The sequence below is a fragment of the Neovison vison genome, chromosome 13 (assembly GCF_020171115.1).
Source record: "Neovison vison isolate M4711 chromosome 13, ASM_NN_V1, whole genome shotgun sequence".
Classification (NCBI taxonomy): domain Eukaryota; kingdom Metazoa; phylum Chordata; class Mammalia; order Carnivora; family Mustelidae; genus Neogale; species Neogale vison.
This window is the reverse complement of record NC_058103.1, coordinates 41,845,038-41,873,003: the sequence shown is the minus strand read 5'-3', so window position 1 is coordinate 41,873,003 and position 27,966 is coordinate 41,845,038. Positions and strand designations below refer to the sequence as shown.

The following is a 27,966-nucleotide window of genomic DNA, read 5'->3' as shown; positions in this document are numbered from 1 at the left end:
AAGCCAATGTTCTTACCAATATACTCTTTTATAAATATTGTACTTCTAGACATCAGCAAGAACAATATGGAAAATAAGGTAGCAAATCCACAGTATAGTATTGTCTACTAGCCTCTCAGCTCTGTTTAATAGGAATACAAGAAGAGACATGTAATTTAAAATTTTCCTAAGAGCTATGTTCTTAAAAGTGCAAGTGAAAGATGAAGTTACTGTATTTTATTTAACCCATTATATTCAAAATATTATCATTTCAACATAGAAACTATATAAAAATTATAGTAAGATATTTTATGGATTTTTATATGTGTGTCTTCTAAATTTGGTATCAAGCTTGTTCTTATAGCACATCTCAATTCAGACTGGCCACATTTCACATTTCAAGTGCTCAGTAGCCACATATGGCCAGTAGTTACTTTATTAGACACCCTTGTTCTAACTAATGAATTGTGTGTGTGTGTGTGTGTGTGTGTGAGTTTAATCTTCTTTGAAGAAGGATATGAACAAAGACTGATTTTTCTGTTACTCTTTTAAAAATATGAAGAATTTGTTATCAAAGCTGACTTAATACTGCAGAACGTGAGGAAAGTATCAAGGAAGCCATGTTTTATCTCCTCAAATAGTTATATCCTTGACTACCCTACAGATATATGAAGGAATCCCAGTACTAAATTGTTGGGGAGCACTCCCCCTAGGAGGAAAAGCTCTTCACAAGTAAGTATCTTGGAATTTAGCACATTGCTCCACCTATACCACAAAAACATGTTAATTTTTTTTACAGTGATCAATAGAATGTAATCTGGACATTTAATGTTATTTAATCCATTCTTTATTAGCCTTGGATGTATTCATCTTTTAAGGATAAAACCACTTTTTTAAAAGCATTATAATGTATTATGTAGTAAAAGTATTAAATAAGAGAAGGATATCAAGGGCAATATTTTAATTCCAGTAATTTTTTTTTTTTAATTTCAGGGAGTTGGAAACTCAACTACTGGAGCAATGTACTGTTGACACAGGTGCTGCTAAAGAACAGAGCCTTCCCTCTGTGATGGGTAAAACTATTTTAAACTATTTAAGAGTGGTTTACATTCCCTTGTCATTCTTCAATGCATTTGTTTTTTACCCTGTTGTATAGTTACTCTCTTTTCCCTCATGTCACTGATGTCATTGCTCCAATTGTAATGTCATTATTGACCTCTGAATTCCCAAATCCAGTCGTTTAATTTTGGTCATCCTTTCTAGAACTTTTGACATTGCAGATTATCATATACTTTTGATACAATCTCTTCTTGACTTTCAGGACTCTCTTCCTTTTGTGATGTTCTTGTTTTCTCTTCTGATAATCCCATAGGCATATTTTTTATGTTTTCTTCCCCCTGGCTTTTTAAAAGTGTTCTCATCTATTTTTATAACTTTCAGCTACATCAGTATGCAGTTGATTTTCAAATGTATCATTGGGCCTGACCCTTCTGATCTTGATATTCATATTTCCAACTGATTATTAGATGTAAACGAAGCATATTTAGGTATCTCACACTTAAGACCTTCAAAAAGTAAATACATTATCTCTTTCTCCAAATACATTTCAACAAATTGTTTTCAGATAAAGATATCTTCCTTATCTCCCATTTTATTTTATTTTATTTTTTTAAAGATTTTATTTATTTATTTGTCAGAAAGAGAGAGAAAGCACGCAAGCAGGCAGAGAGGCAGGCAGAGGCGGAGAGAGAGGCAGGCTTCCTGCTGAGCAAGGAGCCCTACGCGGGACTCGATTCCAGGACCCTGGGATCATGACCTGAGCCGAAGGCAGTGGCCCAACCCACTGAGCCACCCAGGCGTCCCGCTTATCTCCCATTTTAGAAAACGAGTTAAAAATCCTCAGTTCTCTCTCAAAAATCTCTTAAATTTCATCTCTGTTTCTCTGTTATCTATACTACTGAACATCTGAAAACAAAGACATAAACTAGACCCTTGTTATTTTTTTTTTTAAATTTTTTTTTAATTTTTTTAAAGATTTTTATTTATTTATTTGACAGAGAGAAATCACAAGTAGATGGAGAGGCAGGCAGAGAGAGAGAGAGGGGAAGCAGGCTCCCTGCTGAGCAGAGAGCCCGATGCGAGACTCGATCCCAGGACCCTGAGATCATGACCTGAGCCAAAGGCAGTGGCTTAACCCACTGAGCCACCCAGGTGCCCCGACCCTTGTTATTTCTTGCTTGGATTATTGTAGGAGACTCTGGACTGGGTCATTCTATTTCATACTGTGCTAGAAATAACTTACACAATACAAGTCTGATTACACCACTCTTTAGCTTAAGGATTTTTGCTGGCTCAGCAGCTTAAAATACAAATATTTGTTTGGTATATATGTTTCTTCCCAATCTTTTTTTTCTACCTCTTAGCCCTAAACTACCCATCTTAACCCTGTGTACCTCATTTTAGCTACAATAAATTTGATATTGTCTTCTAGGCTCTACTAGTCCTCCCACAACCCTGAGCCTTTATTTATTCTATTTCTTTACCTGGGATGTTGGGTTTTTGACCCCTCTATGTGACTCAGCTGGAATGTCATTTTATTACAAAGCCTTCCTCATTTCATCTGATGAGAATACATTTCTCCCCTCTCTTTTAAGTCCTCCATAGTATTTATTTTAGCACATATGTCATATCCTCTTTTGTCTGTTAACTCACCTGTTTCCCTTCCTGGACTTTTGAGGATCCCTGTCTTACTTGATTTTCAGTCAGTAGCACTTCGTGTACTACCTAGGCACTGAATAAATGTTGGAAAGAGAATGGCAGGTTTTTAGGACATTTATCCTTGCGTGCATTGTTTTCATGTTTTTCTTTTGGTAGTTAAGATAATAACATTCTCTGTTCTGTAGACTAGATTATAATTTTCCTTTTCCAGATAAACTTTGATACTCTTTTATTTTATTTATTTTTTAGATTTTATTTACTTATTTGACAGACAGATATCACAAGTAGGCAGAGAGAGGGGTGGGTAGCAGGCTCCTTGCTGAGCAGAGAGCCCAGTGACCCTCCATCCCAAGACCCTGGGATAGTGACCTGAGCCAGAGGCAGAGTCTTTAACCCACTGAGCCACCCAGGCACCCCTACCTTTGTTACTCTTAATATATCATGAAAACAGTTAATTTATTTAAAAAAGTATCCAAAGATAATGGGTTTGTATAGCATCCCAAGATATTTTTAAGAAAGGTCTTCTTTAAAACTGATTATAACATTTCCTTTTAATTATGAAAACACCCTTTTTTTAACCAACCACTGTGGATTCTGACTGTAATCTTTCCCTCACATAATCTCCCAAATCTGAGTCTGTGATAGCCCTATAGTCCTATTAATTGTGGAATTAAATCATATCATTATTTGCTGAATGACATGCTTAGGAGGATCAGAAACTCAAATACATTTAAAACATCTTTTCTTGGGGCACCTGGATGGCTCAGTGGGTTAAGCCTCTGCCTTCGGCTCAGGTCATGATCTCGGGGTCCTGGAATCAAGGCCATTGGGCTCTCTGCTTCACAGGGAGCCTGCTTCCATCTCTGTCTGCTGCTCTGCCTGCTTGTGCGCTCACTCTTTCTCTCTCTCTCACTCTCTCTCTCTCTGTCCAGTAAAAAATCTTTAAAAAATAAAATAAAACAAAATATCTCTTCTCAAGGTCCTTAACAAGGATTATGGGGGTCACTGGGTGGCTCAGTTGATTAAACAGCTGCCTTTGGCTCAAGTTCTGATCCCAGGATCCTGGGATCGAGCTTCGCATTGGGCTTCCTGTTCGGCAGAGAGCCTGCTTCTCCCTCTCCCTCTGCCTGCCACTCTGCTTACTTGTGCTATCTCTCTGTCAAATAAATTAATCTTAAATAAAAAAAAAAATATTACGTACAAATTTTATGTCTACTTGGATATGCTTAAATGAACTTTGAGCTTTTTTTCATTTAATATTTGGAATTATTTCAAATCCATGTCCTTAGGTTAGCCTTTAAAGTTACTTAAAGGCTAACCTAAGGACATGGATTTGAAAAGTGTACAGTTTAAAAATAAATGATATATAAAAATATTATCCTTCTAAATTAATTGAAATTTAGATATGATTTTTCAGAGCCAGAGATAATACCTCCTTTCTGTTCCTTATTTGAGAAGTTTAAATAATTATTATTCACTAAGATTAAGGAACCTCTTCCCAAAGCAGCATCTACCCCCAGCTAAAATATTTATTTTCAAGCCTACTTTACATGTTGCCTAAAGAAAACTGGTTTTTATATTATCAAATTTCTTTGTTACATGTTGGAATTCATCTGAATATTCCTAAAGAATATATAGCAGTTACAAAATGTTACAGTTTTTAAGCACTTATTCTTAAATTATAGGTTTCGTATAATCTAGTTAAATTTCTGTCTTTGTAGCCAAATTAAAATTTTTTTTGGAGTCTCTATCCTTTTGTGAGGTGAATAAGGACTATTTCCTTACACCACACACAAAAATAGACTCAAAATGGATTAAGAAGTCTTCAAACTTTATTTTTTTTAAAGATTTTATTTATTTATTTGACAGAGAGAGATCACAAGTAGCAGAGAGGCAGGCAGAGAGAGAGAGATGAGGAAGCAGGCTCCCTGCTGAGCAGAGAGCCCGATGTGGGACTCGATCCCAGGACCCTGAGATCATGACCTGAGCTGAAGGCAGCGGCTTAACCCACTGAGCCACCCAGGTGCCCAGAAGTCTTCAAACTTTTTGATCATACCCTAGCCCCATCAGTAAGAACTTTGAATCATGTACCTTCAGTACATATGTATGTTTATTTATAAATTATATGCATACTATTATTACTATATTACGAAACACACAAAAGTAAGAATTTGTAAAGGATGAGATAATGGTAAATAATAATTCTAAAGTTGTACTTAGTAATGCTAAAAGTGTTTTGCTCCTCAGAAAAGCAATGTAATTAAATAGGGGTGCTTGGGTGGCTTAGTGGGTTAAGCCTCTGCCTTCGGCTCAGGTCATGATCTTAGGGTCCTGGGATCTAGCCCCGCACAGGCTCTCTGCTCAGCAGGGAGCCTGCTTCCCCCACTCTCTCTCTGCCTGCCTCTCTCCTTACTTGTGATCACTCTCTTTCTGTCAAATAAATAAAATCTTCAAAAAAAAAAAAGCAATGTGATTAAAAATTATTTATTATTTTTTAAAGGTTAAGACTTAACATTTTGAAGGTGTGGCTTTTAATATATTTAATACTTTGTTTCAGTGGCTGTCATAACTTAAAGATACAGCTAACAAGATATGTAGGTTCAGATGGAAAAAGTGCATGAGTACGCTTCTGAAATCATGATTCCATTTTCAGCTATAAATTTCTGTCTAACTTGATGTAAATAACCTGTAATTATAAATCAGAATATCTTTATATATTTAACAATGAGTTAAAAAGAGTTTAGAAGGTCTTAAATTTAGTTTAGAAAATGTAGAAATTCTTAGTCTGACTTGGGTAACTAGATTTTTAGCAACAGAATTACATAATAATGATAATATATCCACATGTCCACCTTTGAAAGGTTCCCAGTATTGTATAGATTTCCTTGAATAGGTACATTCTCCTTTTTTTATTTCAATTTTTCTCTGGATTTTTATTTAAATTCTAGTTAATTAACTTATAGTATAATACTGGTTTCAGGAGTAGAATTTAGTGATCCATCAGTAGAATTTAGTGATGCATCACTTACGTACAATACCCAGGGCTCATCATAACAAACCCCCTTCTTAATATCCATCACCCATACCCACCCACCTCCCCTCTGTCAATCCTGAGTTTGTTCTATATTGTTAAGAGTTTCTTATGGTTTGCTTACTCTCTCTCTCTCTTTTTTTTTCCTTCCCACATGTTCATCTGTTTTGTTTCCTAAATTCTACATATAAGTAAAATCTTATGGTATTTGTCTTTCTCTGACTTATTTCACTTAACGTATACACTCTAGATCCATCCATGTCATTGCAAATGGCAAGAGTTCATTTCTTCTTCTTCTTCTTCTTTTTTTTTTTAAAGATCTTATTTATTTAACAGACAGAGAGATCACAAGTAGGCAGAGAGGCAGGCAGAGAGCTGGAGGTGGGGTGGGGTGGGAAACAGGCTCCCCGCTGAGCAGAGAACCTGATGTGGGGCTTGATCCCAGGACCCTGAGATCATGACCTGACCCGAAGGCAGAGGCTCAACCTCCTGAGCCACCCAGGCGCCCCAAGAGTTCATTTCTTCTTGATGGCTGAGTAATATTCCTGTGTGTGTGTGTGTGTGTGTATGGATTAACTTTGAATGATGAAGTTTCTTCCCTAGAAACAAAGTTAATTTTCTGGGGCGCCTGGGTGGCTCAGTGGGTTAAGCCGCTGCCTTCGGCTCAGGTCATGATCTCGGGGTCCTGGGATCGAGTCCCGCATCGGGCTCTCTGCTCAGCAGGGAGCCTGCTTCCTCCTCCTTCTCTCTCTGCCTGCCTCTCTGCCTACTTGTAATCTCTCTCTGTCAAATAAATAAATAAAATCTTTAAAAAAAAAAAAAGTTAATTTTCTGCTTAGTTTTTAAAAGTTAAAGTTATAGTACTTACATTTTAAAAAATTTTGCAGAAATGGAAAGTGGTAATGTGAGTTCAATTTAACAGATTGTTTCTGCTTATTATTAAACTTCTATAGTTCTAAATATATAAAATTTCTGTTTCAGGTTCAATTCCAGAAGGTGTCTTAGAGGACATTAAAGGTAAACTAAATTCCCATTTTTGTCCTGTTTGTCCTTAAGTATTAGTTTAGAGGGCATGTGTTTCTAAATATTTACAGAGGTACAATATATGTTAAATACATAATGTAGTATCCTAAAAATACTTAATATGTACGATACACTGTGGAATAATGTAAATGAAATTTTCATTTTTCTTTAGGTTTATGGAAGCTTTTGGCATTATTTATGATGTCTTATTGAAGAAACCTCTCAATTATAGAATATATAGGATTACTAGGGAATTAATAGTTTGCACAGTATGAAGTAACAGATAAATTGCTTAAAAAAGACACTGGTCTTATGTCGTATAGAAGTTTTTTTTATTTTTTTTTTTAACTCTAGTTTCTAAATACGTATTTGTAAGGTCATTTTACTGACCTCAGAAGTTCTAATTTGGGGCCAACTGACTGAGCCACCTAGGCACCCCAGTTTTCCAGTATTTTGATTATTTTGATTCACTTAACGGAGAAGCAATAAAAAATATAATTTAAAGGGCGCTGAGTGGCTCAGTCATTAAGCATCTGCCTCTGGCTCAGGTTATGATCCCAGGGTCCTGGGATCAATGCCCACATCAGGCTTCCTGCTCAGCAAGGAGCCTGCTTTTCCCTCTCCCTCTGCTACTCCCCCTGCTTGTGCGTGCGCACTCTCTCTCTCTCTCTTTCTCTCCCCCTTCCCTCTCTCGTCAAATAAATAAAATAAAAAGAAAAAAATAATATTCTTCAGTGCTGAGAATGTTGACATAAAATTAATAAGAGGGAATCAATAATAATGGATTTTAGAATTAAATGAGACCTGGAGGTAATCTGGTACAGTTGGGGACCTGAAATATTATGTGATTTGTTCAGTGTCACACCATAGTTAGGGTTAGAGCTAGGGCTGAAAAATGGATCTTGTTCTTCATTTTATTGTTTCTTTACATGGTCAAATTACCTGAAACTTCTTCAGTTATTGTAAAACCTGAGTCATTTGTACATGCTTATTTGCAGTAGCTTCTTAAGGGCTAAGTATTTATCTTACATAACAAAGATAGCTATGAGGACTTGAATAAAATAAAAAATATGTAAGTAGCATGAGCACCTAGCTTACTATCTAGCATATTAGCATATTAGAGATTCTTAATATATTTTGAATTAGTGATTGAGAAGAATTTTATATAAAGTATAAATATATATTTAACTAATAGATGTCTTGCATTCAATGTCAGTTTTGTTTCTAGTTAAAAATGTTCTATTCCAAAAAAAAAAAAAAAAATGTTCTATTCCAGGGCGCCTGGGTGGCTCAGTCGTTAAGCTTCTGCCTTAGGCGGGAGTCATGATCCCAGCATCCTGGGATCAAGCCCCGCATAGGGCTCCCTGCTCTGCTAGGAGCTTGCTTCTCCCTCTCCTACTCCCCTTGCTTGTGTTCCTTCTCTTGCTGTCTCTCTCTCACAAATAAATAATAAAATATTTTTAAAAATGTTTTCCTTACCTATTTATGAAAATAATTTGAAGCAACTTACTATAAAAGGTACCTTGCAACAGAAATAATCTTTGTGGGCACCTAGGTAAGCGTCTGCCTTGGGCTCAGGCCATGATCCCAAGGCCCATGATCCTCAGGCCATCTATCCTGGGATCGATTCCCAAATTGGGCTCTAGGGAGCTTGCTATTCCCTCTACTCTTGCTCCCCCATCCTCCCCACCCTGCTCATGTTCTCGGATGATCTCTCTCTCTCTGTGTCAAATAAATAAAATCTCAAAAACCTTTGAAAGAATAAATGATCAAAGTGCAAAAAAAAAAAAAAAAAAGAAAAAGTTGATCCTGTAAAAGGGAAATAGTAGTGTTGAGCTATGCTAAAAGGGAGAAAATAATCATGTCAAAAAAACACCAAACTAAGAAGTGCTACTGCAGCTAAGAGCGAAATTTAGCTTTTTGTTTTGACCAAGATTTTTAAAAAGATTCAGATAGATACATAAGATTAAATACAGAGATAGAAATCAGCCTGGTTTAAAGAAACATGCTACATTTTCATGATGCTAAAATTTGTTTTTATTATGGTACTCTTTATACCAGGAATATAAAAAAATATAATAGTTTCCTCAAAGGTGTTTTTTTTTTAATGTGATTTTGTGAAAGATGAACAGGCAACATGTCTTATGATTCCTCAGTGAATGAAAAGGTTTTTTATTTGTGAATAAATTGTCATAACCAGATTAAAGGCAGGGATAGTTTATAAAATGTGGAAGAATGGATAACTAGCATGTTCACTTGAATAGAATCATTTAAACTGGACATAGATTGATTCAATCACAAACCATAACAAAATCTCCTTTTCTTTCTCCTAAGTGCGCACTTGCTTTGTAAGTGATCTGAAACGTGGATTAAAAATCCAAGCAGCAAAATTTAATATTGATGGGAATACTGAGGTAAGTTAAAAGCAAGTATATATTTTTTTCCAGAGGTTATAACCTATATATTTATGTTTATGATATTTATATTTCAGCGTCCCTCACCGCCCCCAAATGTTGACTACCCATTAGATGGAGAGAAGATTTTACACGTTCTTGGATCAATCAGGTAGACCTTAATTTTTATGAGCAAAATAATGAACTAAAATGAATTTCTGGCCTTTAAAAATATACAGGCCTTAATATTGCTACTTTAACAATTATGTGTTCATTAAACACATAATTATGTGTTTGTGTTTATGTTCATTATGTGTTTTTAAGATTTTGTTTGAGAAACAGTATAAGAGGAGCAGGGGCAGAGGCAGAGGGAGAAGCAGACTCCCTGGCTGAGCAGAGAGCCCAATGTGGGGCTGGATCCTAGGACCGTGGAGATCATGACTTGAGCCAAAGGCAGACACTTAACTGATTAAGCCAACCAGGCACCCCTGTTACTCAGCTTTTTAACTTTATAAAAAATTTAAGTAACTGGGGCACCTGGGTGGCTCAGTAGGTAAAGCCTCTACCTTCGGCTCAGGTCATGATCTCCGGGTCCTGGGATTGAGCCCTGCATCGGGCTCTCTGCTCAGCAGGGAGCCTGCTTCCTCCTCTTTCTCTGCATGCTTCTCTGCCTACTTGTGATCTCTGTCAAATCAATCAATAAAATCCTTAAAAAAATTTTTAAGTAACTCAGAATTAATTAGTAGGACTATAGTAGTAAATAAAGTATAATAATTTTTTTTTTTTTTAAGATTTTATTTAGGGGCGCCTGGGTGGCTTAGGTTGATTAACTGTCTGCCTTCAGCTCAGGTCATGATCTCGAGGTCAAGCCCCACATTGGGCTCCCTGCTCAGTGGGGAGTCTACTTCTTCCTTTCCTTTCCCTTTACTGCTCCCCTTGCTTGTGCTCTCTCTCTCAAACGAATAAATAAAATCTTAAAAAATCTTTAAAAAATCTTAAAAAAAAACCCACAATATTTCATTTATTTAGAAAGCATACATGCATGAGCTGTGGGGAGGGACAGAGGGAAAGAGAGAAAGAATTCCAAGCAGACTCCATGCCGAACAAAGAGCCTGATGCAAGGCTGATCTCATGAAATCATGACCTGAGCCCAAATCTAAGTCAGACCACTCAACTGACTGAGCCACCCAGGTGCCCCTAAAGTATAATATTTTAAAACAGGCTTCAGCAAACATTTTCTCTCAAGAACCAAAGGGTAAATAGCTTAGGCTTTGTGAGCTATATGATCTGTGTTGCAACTGTACTTTGTACAATTAGAGTACAAAATCAGCCATAGACAGTATGTAAATGAATGACCATGGCTGTGTTCTAATAAAAACTTCATTTACAAAAACAGATGGGCTGGATTTGGCTTGCAGGCCACAGTTTGCTGGCTCCTGCTTTAAAATGTTTTCATGGTAGAAAGAATGCATTCTTCCAAATATGCCAAATCTTTTTTTTTTTTTTAAGATTTATTTGTTTGAGAGAGAGAGAAGGAGCAGGGGTAGGGGCAGAAGCAGACTCCCCACCGAGCAGGGAGCCCAACATAAGTCTCCATCCCAGGACCCTAAGAGCCAAAGGCAGGTACCTAATGGAATGAGCTACCCAGGCACCCCAAATATGCTAAATCTTAAGGACTAGTTAGTAATTCACTTTTTCATTATTCATTACATTATTTTAGCCTTGATGCAATATAAGTTGTTAAGGACTTACATAATTATATTGGTAACAATAGCATTTATGTTTATACACAAGCTTTATAAAATTTGTTTTGAAAGTTCCATTTGTAAAATACCAGAAGAGAGTTATGCACAGAAAAGAGTTATGTAACTGTAGGATTCTGAGATAATACAGAGGTTGAGATATTAAAAGGATGAACATAAATATACAGACATTAAAAAAGGTAGGGTAGGGGTGCCTGGGTGGCTCAGTGGGTTACAGCCTTTGCCTTCAACTCAGGTCATGATCTCAGGGTCCTGGCATCGAGTCCTGCATTGGGCTCTTTGCTCAGCAGGGAGCCTGCTTCCTCCTCTCTCTCTGCCTACTTGTGATCTCTGTCTGTCAAATAAGTAAACAAAATCCTTAAAAAAATAAATAAATAAAAGATAGGGTAGGAGAACAAAAAGAGTGACAGTGTAATACTCAGAGAAGAGTGAAATAAATAAAGAGTGAAATAAATAAAAAATAAAATAAAAAAATAAAAGGTAGGGTAGGAGAACAAAAGGAGTGAGAATGTAATACTCAGAGAAGAGTGAAATAAATAAAGAGTGAAATAAATAAAAAATAAAAAAATAAAAGGTAGGGTAGGAGAAAAAAGAGTGAGAATGTAATACTTTTTGATAGCAACTTTAATCATTTTATCTCTTTTTAAAATTATATTCATTAAATTACTATTTTAAATTTTCTCCAAGGTCCCCTGGGTGGCTCAGTGGGTTAAACCTCTGCCTTCAGCTCAGGTCATGATCCCAGGGTCCTGGGACGGAGCCCTGCATGGGCTCTCTGCTCAGCAGGGAGCCTGCTTCCCTTTCTCTCTCTCTGTCTGCTTCTCTGCCTACTTCTGATCTCTGTCTGTGAAATAAATAAGTAAAAATCTTTAAAAAAAAAAAAAGTTACCATTTAAATTTTTTCCAGGTTGTTGAGTGGAGCCCAAAATAAGAGAAGAAAATAGATGTTGAAGGAAATTAAAATGGAGCTTTTTGGCTACATATTAGTAGGAAAATAGACTGGGAATAAAAAAACCACCATGTTTCACATTTCAGACCAGTTAATTTACAGTTGTTTGCTAACATGTTTTTCCTACTGAAAAATCTAGTTCTGTTGAAACCTAATACACATAGTTCTGACCAGTAATTTGTTGGTAAATCAGAAGGGTCATTTAAAGTAAAAGACCATTTTAAAAAACCGTATATTAAACATTTCATATTAAAGGATATAAATATGTAGTTATTTGCCAAACTTTTTTCTGGGAACTTATCTTTGAGGGTAGATCTTCTTTTAGAGTTTGAAATTAAGTATATATAAACCTGGAAATTCATGGTTTATTATTTCCAAGTGTTTTTGTTGTTGTTGTTGTTTTTGTTTTAAGTACAGTGAGAACTTAGTTATTTGTGAATCAGTCTTTGTACAGAATTCTTACAGACATTTTTTTCTAGACTTTTACCATTGTATTACCTATATTAAAAAGGTTTTAGGGGCACCTGGGTGGCTCATTTAGTTGAGCATTGGATTCTTGATTTTGGCTCAGATCATGATCTCTGGGTCCTGGGATAGAGCCCCATGTCGAGCTCCATGCTCAGTGCTGGAATCTGCTTGAGATTCTTTCTCCCTCTCCTACTACTTCTACCTGTATGCTTTCTCTCTCTCTCTAATGAATAAATAAAATCTTAAAAAAAAAAAGATTTAAAAAATAATTGTCTTTTCAAAGCATTTAGCATAGTTCGCATAGAAAAACAATTTATTTTCTATTCTATTATTTGTTAAGTAGTAATTGTAAAATTATATAATTTCAATATCAAATCTATTGATAATAAAAGCCTTAGAAAAAGAAAACTGGTGCTCTGTAACCATTCATCTCAACTGGTAGAAATGGAAGTATGCAGGCATAGCAGCAAGTGGCTGACTGTGAGTGTTGAGCATAGTGCAGGCCTCAGTATACCTTAATGATGAAATGGATCGTTAGCAGGTAGGTTGAGTCTTATAAAGAGAATTTTATGATCTGAAAAAGATTCAAGAAAGCTTCAAAATTCTACGCTTCTAAAAATTCTAAATTTTATTTTTAGGAAGTCGTGTTTATATACGCATATATATAGATGGTTTTGTACTGTATCACTTAGGATTCAGGTTGGCCACCAGTTACACAAACCTGACGTAGTGGCTTCACTAAGATAGAATTTTGTCTCTTTTGGGACACCTCGGTGGCTTAGTCAGTTAAGTGTCTGCCTTTGGCTCAGGTCATGATCCTGGGATCATGAGCCCCACAACAGGCTCCCCACTCAGCAGAGAGCCTGCTTCTTCCTCTCCTTCTGCCCCTTCCCGTTCATGCGCGTGCGTGAGCATGTGCTCTCTCTCTCTCTCTCTCTCTCTCCCTCTCAAATAAATAAACAAAAATCTTAAAAAAAAAAAAAAAAAGTTTGTCTCTCTTTTAAAAGAAGTTCACAGGTAGATAGTCCCGAGATGGTATGACAACTCCCGACAGGGATGTAATCATCCTTTCATCTCTTATCCTTTGTGGGGGTATCCCTGTCCTTAGGGACCAGGGTGGTTGGTGGAGGTACAGCTACTATATCTCTATTTAAAGCAAGATACCCTAAGAAGGGAAAGAAAAAGTGCTTCCTCTCCATTTTTCTTTATTTTGATTTTTTAAAGATTTTATTTATTTATTTGACAGTGTGAGAGAGGGAACACAAACAGGGGGAGTGGAAGAGGGAGAAGCAGGCATCCCAGGATGCTAGGATCATGACCTTAGCCAAAGGCAGATGCTTAATGACTGAGCCACATAGGTGCCCCCTCCATTTTTAAAAATTAATTAATTAATTTTGAGAGAGAGATTAAATCCATGTAGGGAGAAGGGTTGGAAGGAGAGGGAGAGAGATTCTCAAGCCAGCTCTGTGCTGAGTGCAGTGCCACACTCAGGGCTTGGTCCCATGACCCTGAGGTCACAACCTGAGCTGAAACCAGGAGTTGGCCATTTAACCAGCTCTGCCACTCAGGTGCCCCTGTTTCCTCTCCTTTTTAAGGAGACTTTCTAGAAGCCCCATATACCACTTCTGCCACTATCTCATTGTTTATTACTTAGCTACTCATCTAGCTACAATGTAAATACAGTGTTTCTTTTCTTTTTTTTTTAAGGATTTTATTTATTTTATTTGACAGACAGAGATCACAAGTAGGCAGGGGCAGGCAGAGAGAGATGGAGAAGCAGGCTCCCTGCGGAGCAGAGAGCCCGATGTGGGGCTCGATCCCAGGACCCTGAGATCATGACCTGAGCCAACGGCAGCGGCTTAACCTACTGAGCCACCCACGCACCCCTCACATACCCTTTTAAACCTTGCCAGTCTTGGAAGCTCTTTATCTTCCCATCCATTTTGAATATCAGCCTTGCTAGATAAAGTATTCTTGGCTGCATGTTCTTCTCATTTAGGGCCTGAATATGTCTTGTCAGCCCTTTCTATCTTGCCAGGTTTCTGTGGACAGGTCTGACGTTATTCTGATGGTCCTTCCTTTGTATTTAAGGAATCACTGCCCTTAAGACCTCCTGTCTGAAATTATGATTCGTGAATTTCACATTAAGTGTCTGGATGTCTTTCTAGACTTGTTGATCTTGGGGAGGGGGTGTTTTTTCTGCCTCTAGGACATGAACACTTGTTCCGTTTCCCAGATTAGGGAAATTTTCATCCAGAATAACTTCTATTCTTCTCTCTTTCTCCATTCCCCTCAGGGATCCCAGTTAATTCTGACATTGGAATGTTTCATGGCGTCATTTATTTCCCTAATTCTGTTCTCATGGCTTCTAAGCTGTTTGTTCCCTATCTCCTCCTGATCCTTCTTTTCTATCAGTTTGTCTTCTAGATCACTAATTCCATCTTCTCAGTTATTTACCTTGGTTACCCTAGCTATTAGAGTATTTATATTAGATTGGATCTCATTGATAGCATTTTTAAATTCGGCCAGATTGGCTCTCACTTCCGCCCTTAGAGATTCTATGTTGTCACTAATGGTCTTCTCCAACCTAGCCACACAGAGATATTTTAACCACCACCATAATCAAGATACAGAACTGTTCCATCACTACAAAAATCTTCCTTGTGCTACCCCAAAATAGGGTTCTTTTAATTTGAGAACGAATAGGAAAATGGATATTTTGATAGGCAACTAACAATCTTTGCCATATGTTATTTTTAAAAACAAAGAAATGCTTGGGGAGAGGGTTGTTTTTTTAATGTTTTGTATGTGGACCTGCTTTGAATCTTACTTTTATAGAATTTCATTCCTTTTCTGTTGATAGGCTTAAGGAAGTATAATTGGACAAAATGTATGTTAATCTGTACATAATAATAGTTGTAGCTAATAATTCAGGAGTACCTCCTTTGTACCAGGCAATGTGCTATTGACTCATTGAATCCTTACCTCCACACCTGTAAGGCAGGTGCTATTACTCTCCTTGTTCACAAATGCAAACACCCTGGGTTTTAATAATGATTCTATGTTAACATAGTACTGTTACTTAAAAAAAAGAACTGATGGTATGTTCTGTATTATACTATATGATGCCAACAAAGCACTCTATGTTTTTTAATCTCATTAGAGATTCAGTTGTGGAGATTCTTTTTGAACAAGATAATGAAGAGAAATCAGTTGCCACTTTAATACTGGATTCCCTTATACAGGTATTTTGTATTTTGATTTTGGAGAAAGTTTCAATTTAGGACTACAGCCTTTTAGAGAAAAAAAAATTCTTCAAGATCTATTTATTAGAGAGAGAGAGTATGGGGGAGGGGTAGAGGGAGAGAGTTTTAAGCAGATGCTACACTGAGTGGGGAGCCTGATGCCAGGCCCAGTCTCAACGCTGATATCACAACCTGAGCTGAAGTGAAGAGTTGAATGCTTAACTGACTGTGCCACCCAGACGCCCTGAGAAAAAAAATTTTTTAAGTAATCTCTACACCTCATGTGGGGTTTGAATTCACAATCACATAATCAAGAGTCACATATCTACTGACTGAGACAGCCAGGAGACCTGAGAAAATTTTTAAATGTTATTTTCTGTATTTATATTTTATTTTTTTATTTTTAAAGATTTAATTTATTTATTTAGTGTAGAGAGCACAGGCAGGGGCAGCGACAGGCTGAGGGAGAGGGAGAATCAGGCTCCCCGCCAATCAGGGAGCCCGATATGGAACTCCATTCTAGGACCCTGAGATCATGACCTGAGCCCAAGGCAGGTGCTTAACCGACTGAGCCACCCAGGGGCCCCTGTATTTATATTTTAGCCACTGGTTACAATTTTTAGTTTTTATGTTAAATTTTACTGTTACTGAGTTTTACTTTGGCACTGAGATAGGGTATTTACAACATTTCAGACTCAGGGATAAGTTGGGCTATCAGGTATTATTTCTGTAGCAACAATATCAGATTTTTATTTTGTACCTAATATAGCTTATAGTTTCTTTAAATGTGGGTTCGTATAGTAATGAATTTTAAGTTCCATAGGGTATATTATAGTGTGTCTTTTTTGTTTAATGACTGTGGAATCACGGAACTCCATGTGAAATGCCATCGCTTTGGAAGATATTGTCTACCTTTGGCAGCTCTCCTCAGGCTTTTATGAAAAACATAGCATCAGTGAAAGACTTTAGCATTCTAATTTTTAGAACTGATATAGAAACATAATTTTTCTAAGAATGTTCTCTTCCCACTGGCCAACTGGCTCTGGATATAATACTGTGACGCTATCAGAAAAATTAGAAAAATTAAGTTTCTACATATTTTCCTTACTAAAAAAAGAAGTAATGTTATTTTTCTCATGTCCTTCTGAGTCAACTGAGTCATTTTACACTGAAAACGAGAATACTCACATATAACTACCATATACCCTGTCGAATTTTAAATTCTATACTGTTAGATTTTAAAATCTCTGGAGTTCTATATTAAGAATATGGCAGTATTATCATAGTTATATTTGCTACATGAAAAACTCCCTTGTTAAAGAAATCTTGCTGTGCCTTTTTTAAAATGGTAATGATCACCTACTTAATTTGTAATATATAATCTGTATATTTTCTTGAATTCAATCAAGGATTATTTATACAGTTAAGAATAAACTCTTTTTTTTTCTTTCTCTTTAAAAACAGTGTCCAATAGACACCAGAAAGCAACTGGCAGAGAATTTGGTAGTCATAGGTGGAACATCTATGTTGCCAGGATTTCTCCACAGATTGCTTGCGGAAATAAGGTATTTGGTAGAAAAACCAAAATACAACAAAGCACTCGGCACCAAGACATTCCGAATTCATACTCCACCTGCAAAGGCTAATTGTGTGGCCTGGTTGGGAGGTAAGAATATAGTTTTTAAAATATAATGATTATGTAGTAATTGGTCCCTAACTGGTATTATTAATGGATATATTAAAATAGATGATTCAGTCTTAAAAATTGCTCACTTAACAAACTAATAGAACTATTAAATAATTTTATTTGAGCACTGACTTTTCCTTAAGTTATTGTCAGAAATATATACCTATTTCTCTTGGCATTTGCACTTCAATTTTTTATGTAAACTTCATCCAGTTAAAGTCATTTCTCACAATAGTTATTGACAGCTGTGCATTTATTCCAGTATACTACCATTGCTCATAACATTTGTTTTAATTCCTTCTAAAGGTAATTTGTGAGACATATATGAGAATTGATATCTTTATTTTATAATTACACTTTATTTTGTGACTGAGTTCATTGAATGATAATTCATAGGAAATAATAGGCTCATTGAAATAAGGAAATAGCCTATATATATAAAGAGACTATATAGAGAGAGGGAAAGAGACTATATACATAGAGAGAGAGAGAGAGAGAAGGAGACTACTTTGAAGATATACATATATAGGAAGAGAGGGAGGGAAAGAGAGATACTACTTTGAAGAGAAAAACAATCATGGCTGTGTGTATTCATATATGTTCTAATATGAGTTTTATAATGTACTTGCAGCTAATAGGTATCTTGATCATTAGAAAAAGTATTGAGATTTTAAATGAATATTTCTTGTAGAATTTGGTTAAAATGTTATTTTGATCTAGGACAAACAGATTTAGTTACCAAATTATTTTTTAAAGACTGCTTTGTGGGTCTTTATAAAGTCTTCAGCATAGACTTGGGTGGCTTTATAATGATGCTTATTGGGTTTTACAGTACTGTTTTATTTATTGACATACAATCTTAAAGTTGTGGCAAAGAAAACCACACATTATTTATTGTATTTACACAGAATTGAAAGTAGTTTCCACCACTCTCTACCTCACCTGCTTTTAGACATAGTAATGCTTATTAGCATTTTCATTATAATCCGCTATAGGCCATTTAAGTTACTTTCAACATAGGAATTGTGGCTTACTCTGTTATTAAAAATAAAAGCTATAAAAGAACTGCAAGCATTTGAGGAGTATGAGTATGTTTCACCTGTACATAAACTTTTCTGGTAAAAGTTTTCATCTTGACTATAAAAATATTTTTTACCACACAGGAGCTATATTTGGAGCACTACAGGACATACTTGGGAGCCGTTCAGTCTCAAAGGAGTATTATAATCAGACAGGCCGTATACCTGATTGGTGTTCTCTTAATAACCCACCTTTGGAAATGATGTTTGATGTCGGGAAAGCTCAGCCACCGCTGATGAAGAGAGCATTTTCCACTGAGAAATAAAAATTTGATTGAAATTCAACTTTGCTTTGTGTCAAGTATCTAATCAATTATAAGCAAATTGTACAAAGTATATAGGATGCTGTTAGAGGTGACTTTATGGAAGTGAAAGCTTTCTGTAGTTACTTTGCATTAATATTTAATTCTTTTGACTGTTGTTTCTCTTGTGTAGTAGTAAAACAGTAGCTGATGCTTATGAAATTTGTTGTATTTATATCAATAAAATATAGTAAAGCAGTTTAATTTTGGAAGTTTGTTACATGGTTTAGTAACAAAAAGAGTAAAAACATTGTCCCTCCACAATTCACATCATCTGCCCTGAGTATTGGAGAATCCATCTGTTTAATTACTTTTAGCAGTTATTTCTTTTATTTTTTTTTAATAGCAGTTATTTCTTTTAAAGAATAAATAATGTTAACCATTACTAGGTATTTCAAATATTAACATGGGTCTCTTTCTTCAAATCCTTTGGTTTTGGTATTTTTGTGTCCGTGTGAGAATGCTACTTTTCCAGGAATATATTTGACCCTTTAGACTGAGAATGTTCAGTAGATTAGTTAAACATTTGTTAAGCAAAGTATGGAAATGTTCACTTTTTAACTTTACAGTGTCTTTATGAATAATTCTGCATTTCTAAGAAGAAAGGTATTTCATTTTTATGCAAAGGTATTTCATTTTATGTATTTTTATGAAACTGCTTTATAAACATGTATTCATAATGTTTTTAATCTCTTGTGCTTTTTATCTTCTCATGATAGAGGTTCTTGGAAATAGGTACTCAGTGTTTGATTTTTATTTTTGTTTGTTCTTCATTTGTTTTTAACAAACTACCTCTTACTGAAATATTGCTGGTTTTATTCTTCCCAGATGCCTGTGAAAATATGTACACCTGTTCCTGAAGAATGTACTCATATTTCTGAAGACAGAGTAGGAATTGATACATTTTCTGGACTGTATAACCTGTGTCCATTCTTACACATGGTTTAATCATTTTGATTGTCCTTTTGGGTCCTTCCTAGTTTTGCCATATACTTTATGTGTGAAAATACCAGCACCCACTAACACTTGAAAGAGCTGGTTCCTGGCATTAAGAATAGGAAAGAATTTAAAGGGGTGGAGAAGAACTTTGTGTGTGTGTGTGTGTTTAAAAATATTTCTTAAAAAAAAAAAAAAAACTTCCAGCGGGGTGCCCGCTGGCTTAGTCAGTTAAACATCTGCCTTTGGCTCAGGTCATGATCCCGGAGTCCTGGGATCGAGTCCCGCATCGGGCTCTCTGCTCAGCAGGGAGCCTGCTTCCCCCTCTCTCTCTGCCTGTCTCTCTGCCTACTGTGATCTCTGTCAAATAAATAAATAAAATCTTAAAAAAAAAAAATTAAAACTAAGGGACATCTGGGTGGCTCAGTGGGTTAAAGCCTCTGCCTTCAGCTTGGGTCATGATCTCAGGGTCCTGAGATCCAGGTCCACATCGAGCCCTATGTGGGGAGCCTACTCAGCAGGGAGCCTACTTCCTTCTCTCTGCCTGCCTCTCTGCCTACTTGTGATCTCTCTCTGTGTCAAATAAATAAATAAAATCTTTTTTAAAATATTAAAATTAAAAAATAATTAAAAATAATGCTAGCTATACTTTGTTACCATGTACTACTACTTTAGTGTAGCACAGGAATAAGATTCATTCAGTATTTGGACTGTCTGCTCTTTGTATAGTGTAGTTTCAGACACTAAATGTTACAACAATAAGACTTTTACCTTTTACCTTTAGGTGGTTTTCAGATTAATACACATGGCTAGTACACAGCTGATGATACAGAATGTGGTGGCAGCGTAAGGACATCAGTTGTCACTGATGTAGATAATTCTTTTTTATGTAAATAATATTTTAAAATTCAGTTAGCCACCGTTTAGTACATCATTAGTTTCAGATGTAGAGTTCAGTAATTCATGAGTTGTGTATAACACCCTGTACTGATCACAACACGTGCCCTCCTTAAGGCCCATCACCCAATTACCCCACTGCCACCCCCACACCACACCTCCTGATGTAGTTAATTCTGACCAGGGAGTTGAAGAAAGCTTTGTAGAGAAGGTTTTTACCCTTGTTCCTGAAGGATAAGTAGAATTTTAATAATTGGAGTTATTTCAATCTATATGAACTGAATTCTCTGTACAAAATCTTAACATTTTTGGCACTGGGATGAAGCATTGCTAATTATAATTTAGGATTAGGTAATGAAGAACTTGAAGACTCTATTAAAAGCAGTGAATAAAACTTTGAAGGATCACTTCTGCCATTCCAGTTTCCTAACATATTCATTCCAAAAACTAAGGTTCTTTAATCCTTTGGACCTGCCACTCTTCCACAGCACCCTTTCCCTTAAAGTAGTCCTCTTTTCCATAAGCACATATCTATAACTGATGCACCTTCTGATCATTTCAATACAGGTTTTATCTTCTTTTCTGGAATATAAGCTCCATAAGAACGAAGTCCCTTCCTAACTTTGAAAGCTCTCAGTGGGCTTGCCAGGAGTAGGTATATCATTGGTTGTCAATAGTATGGATTCACTAATAACATTACCTTTTTGTAGTAAATGTGATTTTAAAAACTTTATGACTTTTTTTATGAATATGAATTATTTATGAGAAGTTTTTCAGCACTGAATAATATGAAAAAATCTCTGACTGAAACAGCTTTATAGGTAGGTAGCTATAAAGTGACAGACACCTGTTGGCTGAGGTTAAGTAATGGAGCGCTCTGTTAAGGGTTGAATTGTCTGCTCCGGAAAGATACATTGAAGTGCTAACCTCCAATCCTCCAATACCTGTGAATATGACCTTCTTTGGAAAAGAGTCTTTGCAGATATAATCAAATTAAGATGAGGTCATTATGGTAGACCCTAACCTGTTATGACTGGTATTCTTGTGAGGGGAATGCCATGTGAAACTGGTACACAGGAAGGAAACAGGAAATAACCAAGGTGGAAGTGAGAGTTCTGCAGCTGCAATCCAGAAAACAACAAGGATTGCTGGTGACACCAGAAACAAGCATACAATGTTCTTCAAGAGAGCCTCTGAGAGCATAACTCTGTACACTTTGATTTCAAAGCGTACAGCCTCCAGAATGGTGAGACAATACATTCACATTGTTTTAAGGCACCCAGTTTGTGGTACTTTGTTAGAGCAGTCCAAGGGAACTAATACACCCTACTTAATTCACCAGTTCAGCATGTATTTACTGAACATCTGCCAGATATTAGTTTAGGTGCTTGAGATACATTAACGAGCAAAGACAAAAATCTGCCATTCCAAGGGCTGGAGAAAGTGAAGAAACATACTAACAGTAAGTTAGAAAATAACATGGGAAAAACGGTGTCAGGTAAAGTAGATGGAGGGATAGTTGCTGGTGAGAACAGTGGTTAGGGTGGGGCTCACTTATGACTTGAACAAAGAAGTTAGGCAAGTGTGACTTAAATACAGTTGGTCTCTGCCCCTGGTTCCTGACACAGAGCTCTAAAACGCTTGTAATTTCCTGTGTGACCAAGATGTTAGGAGCATCTTACACAGAAATCCCAACTCCCTTGGAATTTCTTGGGTAATAGAAGTGTCTTTTTTTGTAATGAGACAATTCCTGATGGGCTCCTAGATCACTTCAGCATGAGATCTGTTCACCAGAAAGACCCAAGCCATAGTTAGAACTTTTGCACATGCACACACACCCTGTCTTCTAGGGAGAGGAGACGGATAGAAAATTGAGTTAATAATCATGCCTACCTGGTGAGGCCTCCATTGAAAATCCCTAACCTACAGGGTTCGGAGGGCTCCCAGGATGGTGAACACGTTCCAGGCACTGGGAGGATGATGTGCCAGAAGACAGCATAGAAGATCTGTGCTTCCCCGTACCTTGCCTCATGCACCGCTTCCATATGGCTGTTCTGAGTTGTATCCATAATAAACCAGGAATAAATAAACCTTTTCTGAGTCCTGCGAGCCATTCTAGGAAATCATCAACCTGGAGAAGAGGATTATGGGAATCCCTGACTTAAAACCATTTGGTCAGAAGTGCAGGAGGCCTGGGATTGCTGTTGCGGACTCAGAAAATCCACTTTTAGATTATTGTCCAACTGCAAACAGCAAACATCCTCCTCTTGCGAAATGAGTGACTTTACCAATCTCAGCTTTTATCCTTCCTTTGGTCTACTCTTCCTATTAATAAGTTTTACTGAGATCAGATCGTAGAGCTGCCCTTGCTTTTGAGAACACCCAATCCAGAAGGGGCATTCACTTGTTAGGGCTCCCCAACCCCCGCAAAATCACCCAAGTAAAGCCCAGACCCTATAATAGGTTCTTTCTAACACCCTCTTAAACAGACACCCCACGTCCCTCTATGCGGTGTGTAATAAACCAAACTTGTTCAACCACAGGTGTGGATTTGGGGTCTCTTCGGAAAGGTGTAGGGGAGGAATGGTGAGCGTAGACGGCTGCAGAGAAATAGAATAGAATTTCACCTGCGGGAAAATTAGGTCAAAGTCTGTGTTCTGTTTTAAGATAAAGAAATAACGGCATGTTTGTTGAAGGAAAGGAGAGAGCAAAAATGGTCGTTTGGTGGTAGGAAAGCCTGCGGGTAACATGCGGAGGGATAGGCGCCTGTGCTTCGGCAGCGGTTGGCTTCGGTTAGGAGCCGGGACGGTCCCCCTGCAGGCGGGGTCGACGAGCGTCCTCAGGTTGATCGCGTCAACCGGCTCTCGGAGGAGCGGAGAAGGCGGAAGTCCTGCCTCCCCACCGTACGTAATTGCCTCCGAAAATTTCACATCCCCCTTCTCCTGTGCCTCTGTGGCCAAGAGCCTCACCATTAACAGAATACTAACCTCCCGATTTCCACCCAGTTGGATGGCTCGATCCCAAATACGGTCCCAGGAGCAGTGGAAGAAAATTCGATGTAGGCACCGTCCGTAGAGCCGACCACAGAAAGAAATGTTTCTCACGATGTTTTTGTTTCCTCGCCCGTCTCCCGCCCCTTTCCTCAGGACGCGTCCTCGATCGAGAGGAAGAAAAAGTAAAAGACACAGGAAAGGAAGACAGCTTTTCCGTAGGATCTCTTAGTTCTTGAAAAGCTGCCAAAATTGGGGCTCATAATTTTGTTCTGACAAAAGCAAAAATTGCCCTCTACCAACAACTATGCCAGTATGCATAGTAACACAGAAAACCAGTCTCAACTTCAAACCTTACCGGGTTCTCTGTGCTTTAAGGAGGTGGCTGGGGAGGCAACGTGGAAGAGAAACGCTCGCTTTCGAGTGCGCAAGCGTGAGACCCGTTTCGTTTGCAAAACTTTTCCATAGATTTGGTTAATGTTGAAATTATTTGCATTAATTGGGTTTAAAAGACTCTCCTTGGTTATAAAGCTTTGGAGAAAGCCTAAAATGTTTAAGAAAAAAATGAGCTCGCCCAACGTGGGGCTCGAACCCACGACCCTGGGATTAAGAGTCCCATGCTCTACCGACTGAGCTAGCCGGGCGCTTGGAACGTGTGTGCGTTTTTCTCTCTCTTGATGAGTAGTCAACTACGGTTGGGTTTCTTTTTCTTTCCATTGTTTTTTACTTATAAAGAATTTTGTGACCTATTATTAAATAGGCAGTTACGAATTATTTTAAAGAATCCTTTAAAACATTTAATTGTTCCTAGATTCATTATTTTAAAAACAATTTTTAAGTTTATTTCCATTGAGCATGAGAGAATAAGAGAGCACGAGAGTTGGGAAGGTCAGAGGGGGAAGTAGACTCCCTGCTGAGCACGGAGCCAGATGCCGGACTCCTTCGTCTGACTCCAGAACCGAGACCTGAGCCGAAGGCAGCCGCTTAACCACCTGAGCCACCCAGGCGCCCTAAATTTAATATTTTTAATTTTTTTGTAGATTTAATAATTTTTATTGCGTGTGTATCCCAAGACAACTGAAAACTTATGCAAGTCTATATTATTACAGAGTCAATGAATCTTTTTCCTTAAGTGTTTTAAAATATTCACTGCCCAATGTGTTATCTTCTTTACAGAAATACTTATTAAGGCTATCGAGTTTCTATCAAAAGGCAAATTGGATTCCCACAATTTGGGGGGGCAACATTAGAAAACAAAGTCCAACCTCTATGACGTTAGTTTCACTGAAGAACAGTAGTGCTTAGCTATTTTTTCCTTAATAAGATTTAGTCAAGGAGAGCTAAATTGAGGAAGCAGATTCTGGTTCAATTAAAACAAGGTCTCTTTCCGGTAACTGCCTGAAAATGGAGACAGGACTCTCAAGAGGTTGTTATTACCACCTCAAATGACAGAAGCTGGGGTCAAAGAATTATAGAGTCACTGAATCCTATGGTAAAGAATATTAATTCTAAGACAAAAAGAGAGAAGAACTGATTTTGATCAAATTTTGGAAAATTGAGACAATGGAATAATCTCCCACGGAAATAGACATATTCAGAGATACTGGTGAACTGCTTTGATAAGGGACTCTGCAAATCTCTGTGATGGGGGCAATCTAAAGCCTAAAGGTATTTAACAAGAATAACAAAGAATTCTTAAAGTTCAGTATTTAGAAATTAAACACATTGATCATCACATTTTCTAAGCTACTTAATTGAAAAAAATATTAAGGTATGGCATAAAATAATATTATACATTTAAATTACTCAATGAATGCCTAGGATTTAAATAAAATATTTAAAAATTCTAGATTTGTTAAAATATTAAAATGCAATTATTCATTAACAGTTTTTTTCTTGCAATTGCCAACTCTAGTTTATTTTTATAAGTTGGCAGAATGTGCCTGGCAAATTAATCTGTATTTATTTGTATTTTCAACCCATTTATTAAGTACTTACCATATAAAATAACTGTGTTATGTATTCCGATAGAAATATAAAACATTCTGAAAACCTTAAAATGCTCACCATCCTATAAAATATGTACAAATTACATACCAATTTTATATGCACTATTCCAAAAGTAATTTGGAGTAATTTAATTAAAACAAACAAATCCATACCCACACCTTTTAAGTTTCCCAATGAATCAGGCAAATAATCAAGACCCGAGACCACAATTCAATGCACTCTTCTAAGATACAAGATAGATAGATACATCAACAGGCTAGCTCCCAAATAGGCAATTCATCTGATAAATTCAGAAAGAGTTCCAAATTCTTTTCTTTTTTTAAGAGCTTATTTCTTTATTTGACAGAAACAGACACAGGAGAGAGGGAACACAAGCAGGGGGAGTGGGAGAGGGAGAAGCACGCCTCCCACTGAGCAGGGAGCCCAATGCCGTCCTGGATCCCAGGACCCTGGGATAATGACCTGAGTGGAAGGCAGACGTTTAAGGGACTAAGCCACCCAGGGGCCCAAGAGCTCCAAATTCTTAGTTAATGAATAAATAGTAGGGACTAGGCACTCAAGTAACATTTATCATACACAAGTAGTACAGTTTGTTAAAGTTTAACTGAACCCCTAACCAAGTTTCGATTATTTATAGTTTACCTTCAAGATGAACCCACCAAAGACAATACTCTTTCGCTTTCTTCAGCACTTTATTGGCCTACCCTGATCAAAACACTCTCGTTAAAACTCCTCATGAAAAAACTACAACTAGAATATTTCAATGAGAAGTAAATTAAATGGCTTGTCTTCCAAGTAAATTCAAATCATTTATCCATTTATTCATGAATAAAAACTAACCATTAATTATAATGCTTCATTAGCAGGGAGAAGCATCTGAAACTCTGTTCTTTTTTTTTCTACATCCAATATTTCAGCAAGCCCTACATATCTAAAATCCACCTACACATTCCCTCTTCCATGGGATTAGAAAATCACCATTTGGCAAGCATCCTAATAATCCATTCAAATGGGAATCATCAGATACTCGTATCAGTGGGTGAAGGATTGAGGAGTAGCAGGATATTTACAAGGATAGTCTCAAAGAATTTCTTCATAAGATATACATTAATTACAAAGGGCAAAATAGAAACTTTATGGTGGATAAATCTTAAGCAAGTGATCAAAGTTAACATCATAAGTAGTGGAACAGACTGGCATCATGTGCCTCCTAATATATGCTCTAATATGAAAACAAGGTTACTTTTGTGGCATTCCTGCCAAAAATGTGTCACCTGAATCCTAGCATGAAAAAATATTATACAAACCTAAACTGAGGAATATCCCATAAAATAAATGGCTCGTAGTCTTCAAAAATGTTAATGCCATGAAACCTTAAGAAATATTAAGCACCTATTTTCCAGCCTAACGGTGACTACAGTCATGACAACTGAATGCAATGCTCGATGTTCGATTTTCTTTGACTATGAAAGGAATTGAGAGAATTGCCAAAATCCAAATAAAGTGTGTAGATTAGAAAATAGTATTGTTAATTTTCTAATTTTCATAATTGTATTTTGGTTAAGTAAAATGTTCTTGTTTGGGGGAAGATGTCCAGTGAAGTATTTAAGAGTTAAAACAAAGTGCTGATGGCCTTCCATTTACAACCAGATTAAAACTCAAGCTCTAAAATTCTAGATCCATTCTCATGTCCACCTCTCTGATTTCACCTCCTGTCACCTCAACCACTTAAACACTGTGACAGGCCGTACTGACCTGACAGTTCCTATAACACAAGCTTATATTCCTGTAACAATCAGTTTAAATATTAGCCAATCAGAGAGCCATTCCCTAAGTACCAGGCCTAAAGTTCAAACCTCCGTTGTCTCTTCTTTCTTCTAACTACAAGGTGCAAATATTTTGCCTATTTACATTTTTAAATCCGTTTCCTCCCGTTGAATGTAAACTCCCTGAGGGATAGGGTTATGTCTCCTTCACCGTTTTATCAGCAGTGTTCAACACAGTTCTTGGGACATACCAGAGCTCAAGAAATAGTCTTATCCTTAATTCTACTAAATAGAGTTATATTCATAGAAAAGGTACTAATGCTTCTGTAAAACTCCGACCTGAACTCACACGTGACTTTATGTTCTTATGAGAACAGGTGGGTGAAGGGGATGCCCTCATGAAACTGGGTCGGAACCGGGACTCCAAGGGTGAAAGGAGACCTCTCCCGTATCACTTTCTCTGGTCTTTGTAGGAGTGGAAGAACCTCTCTCTATTTTGCTTTAAGAAAGAATAAAGTAGCGAAAGAAAGGGAGAATATAAAAAGTAAATAACTATTTCTAGGAAATGGAATGGTGCACCTCCTCGAACGCCTCGATGACCGTTAGTTGCTACGCGACACAGAAACTGACAGAACCTGAATAGGATCTAAGAACCTCCGCTTCCTAGCCCTACCCCACCTGTTCTGCACATGCGCACTGCCCTCCCCGCTCGATTCCTCTCCTACCTCTT

The 27,966-nt window shown here is 37.1% G+C and overlaps 1 protein-coding gene and 1 non-coding gene across 2 annotated transcripts in view; one reads left to right on the top strand and one right to left on the bottom strand.

Annotated features, from left to right (window-relative positions):
- ACTR10 (actin related protein 10) overlaps positions 1-18,841 on the top strand; it is a 29,443-nt gene extending 10,602 nt beyond the window's left edge. Inside the window, exons 6-13 of the mRNA XM_044230363.1 lie at positions 644-711; positions 973-1,052; positions 6,710-6,745; positions 9,086-9,165; positions 9,243-9,316; positions 15,488-15,569; positions 17,034-17,235; positions 18,420-18,841. Coding sequence (XP_044086298.1) covers positions 644-711; positions 973-1,052; positions 6,710-6,745; positions 9,086-9,165; positions 9,243-9,316; positions 15,488-15,569; positions 17,034-17,235; positions 18,420-18,601 — 804 coding nt within the window. The 3' untranslated portion in view covers positions 18,602-18,841. The remainder of the gene's footprint in view (positions 1-643; positions 712-972; positions 1,053-6,709; positions 6,746-9,085; positions 9,166-9,242; positions 9,317-15,487; positions 15,570-17,033; positions 17,236-18,419) is intronic.
- A 5,190-nt stretch (positions 18,842-24,031) lies between these two features.
- Positions 24,032-24,104, bottom strand: TRNAK-CUU. The gene has a single exon. It is a non-coding gene; the product is annotated as a tRNA-Lys (tRNA).
- Positions 24,105-27,966: the final 3,862 nt, after the last annotated feature.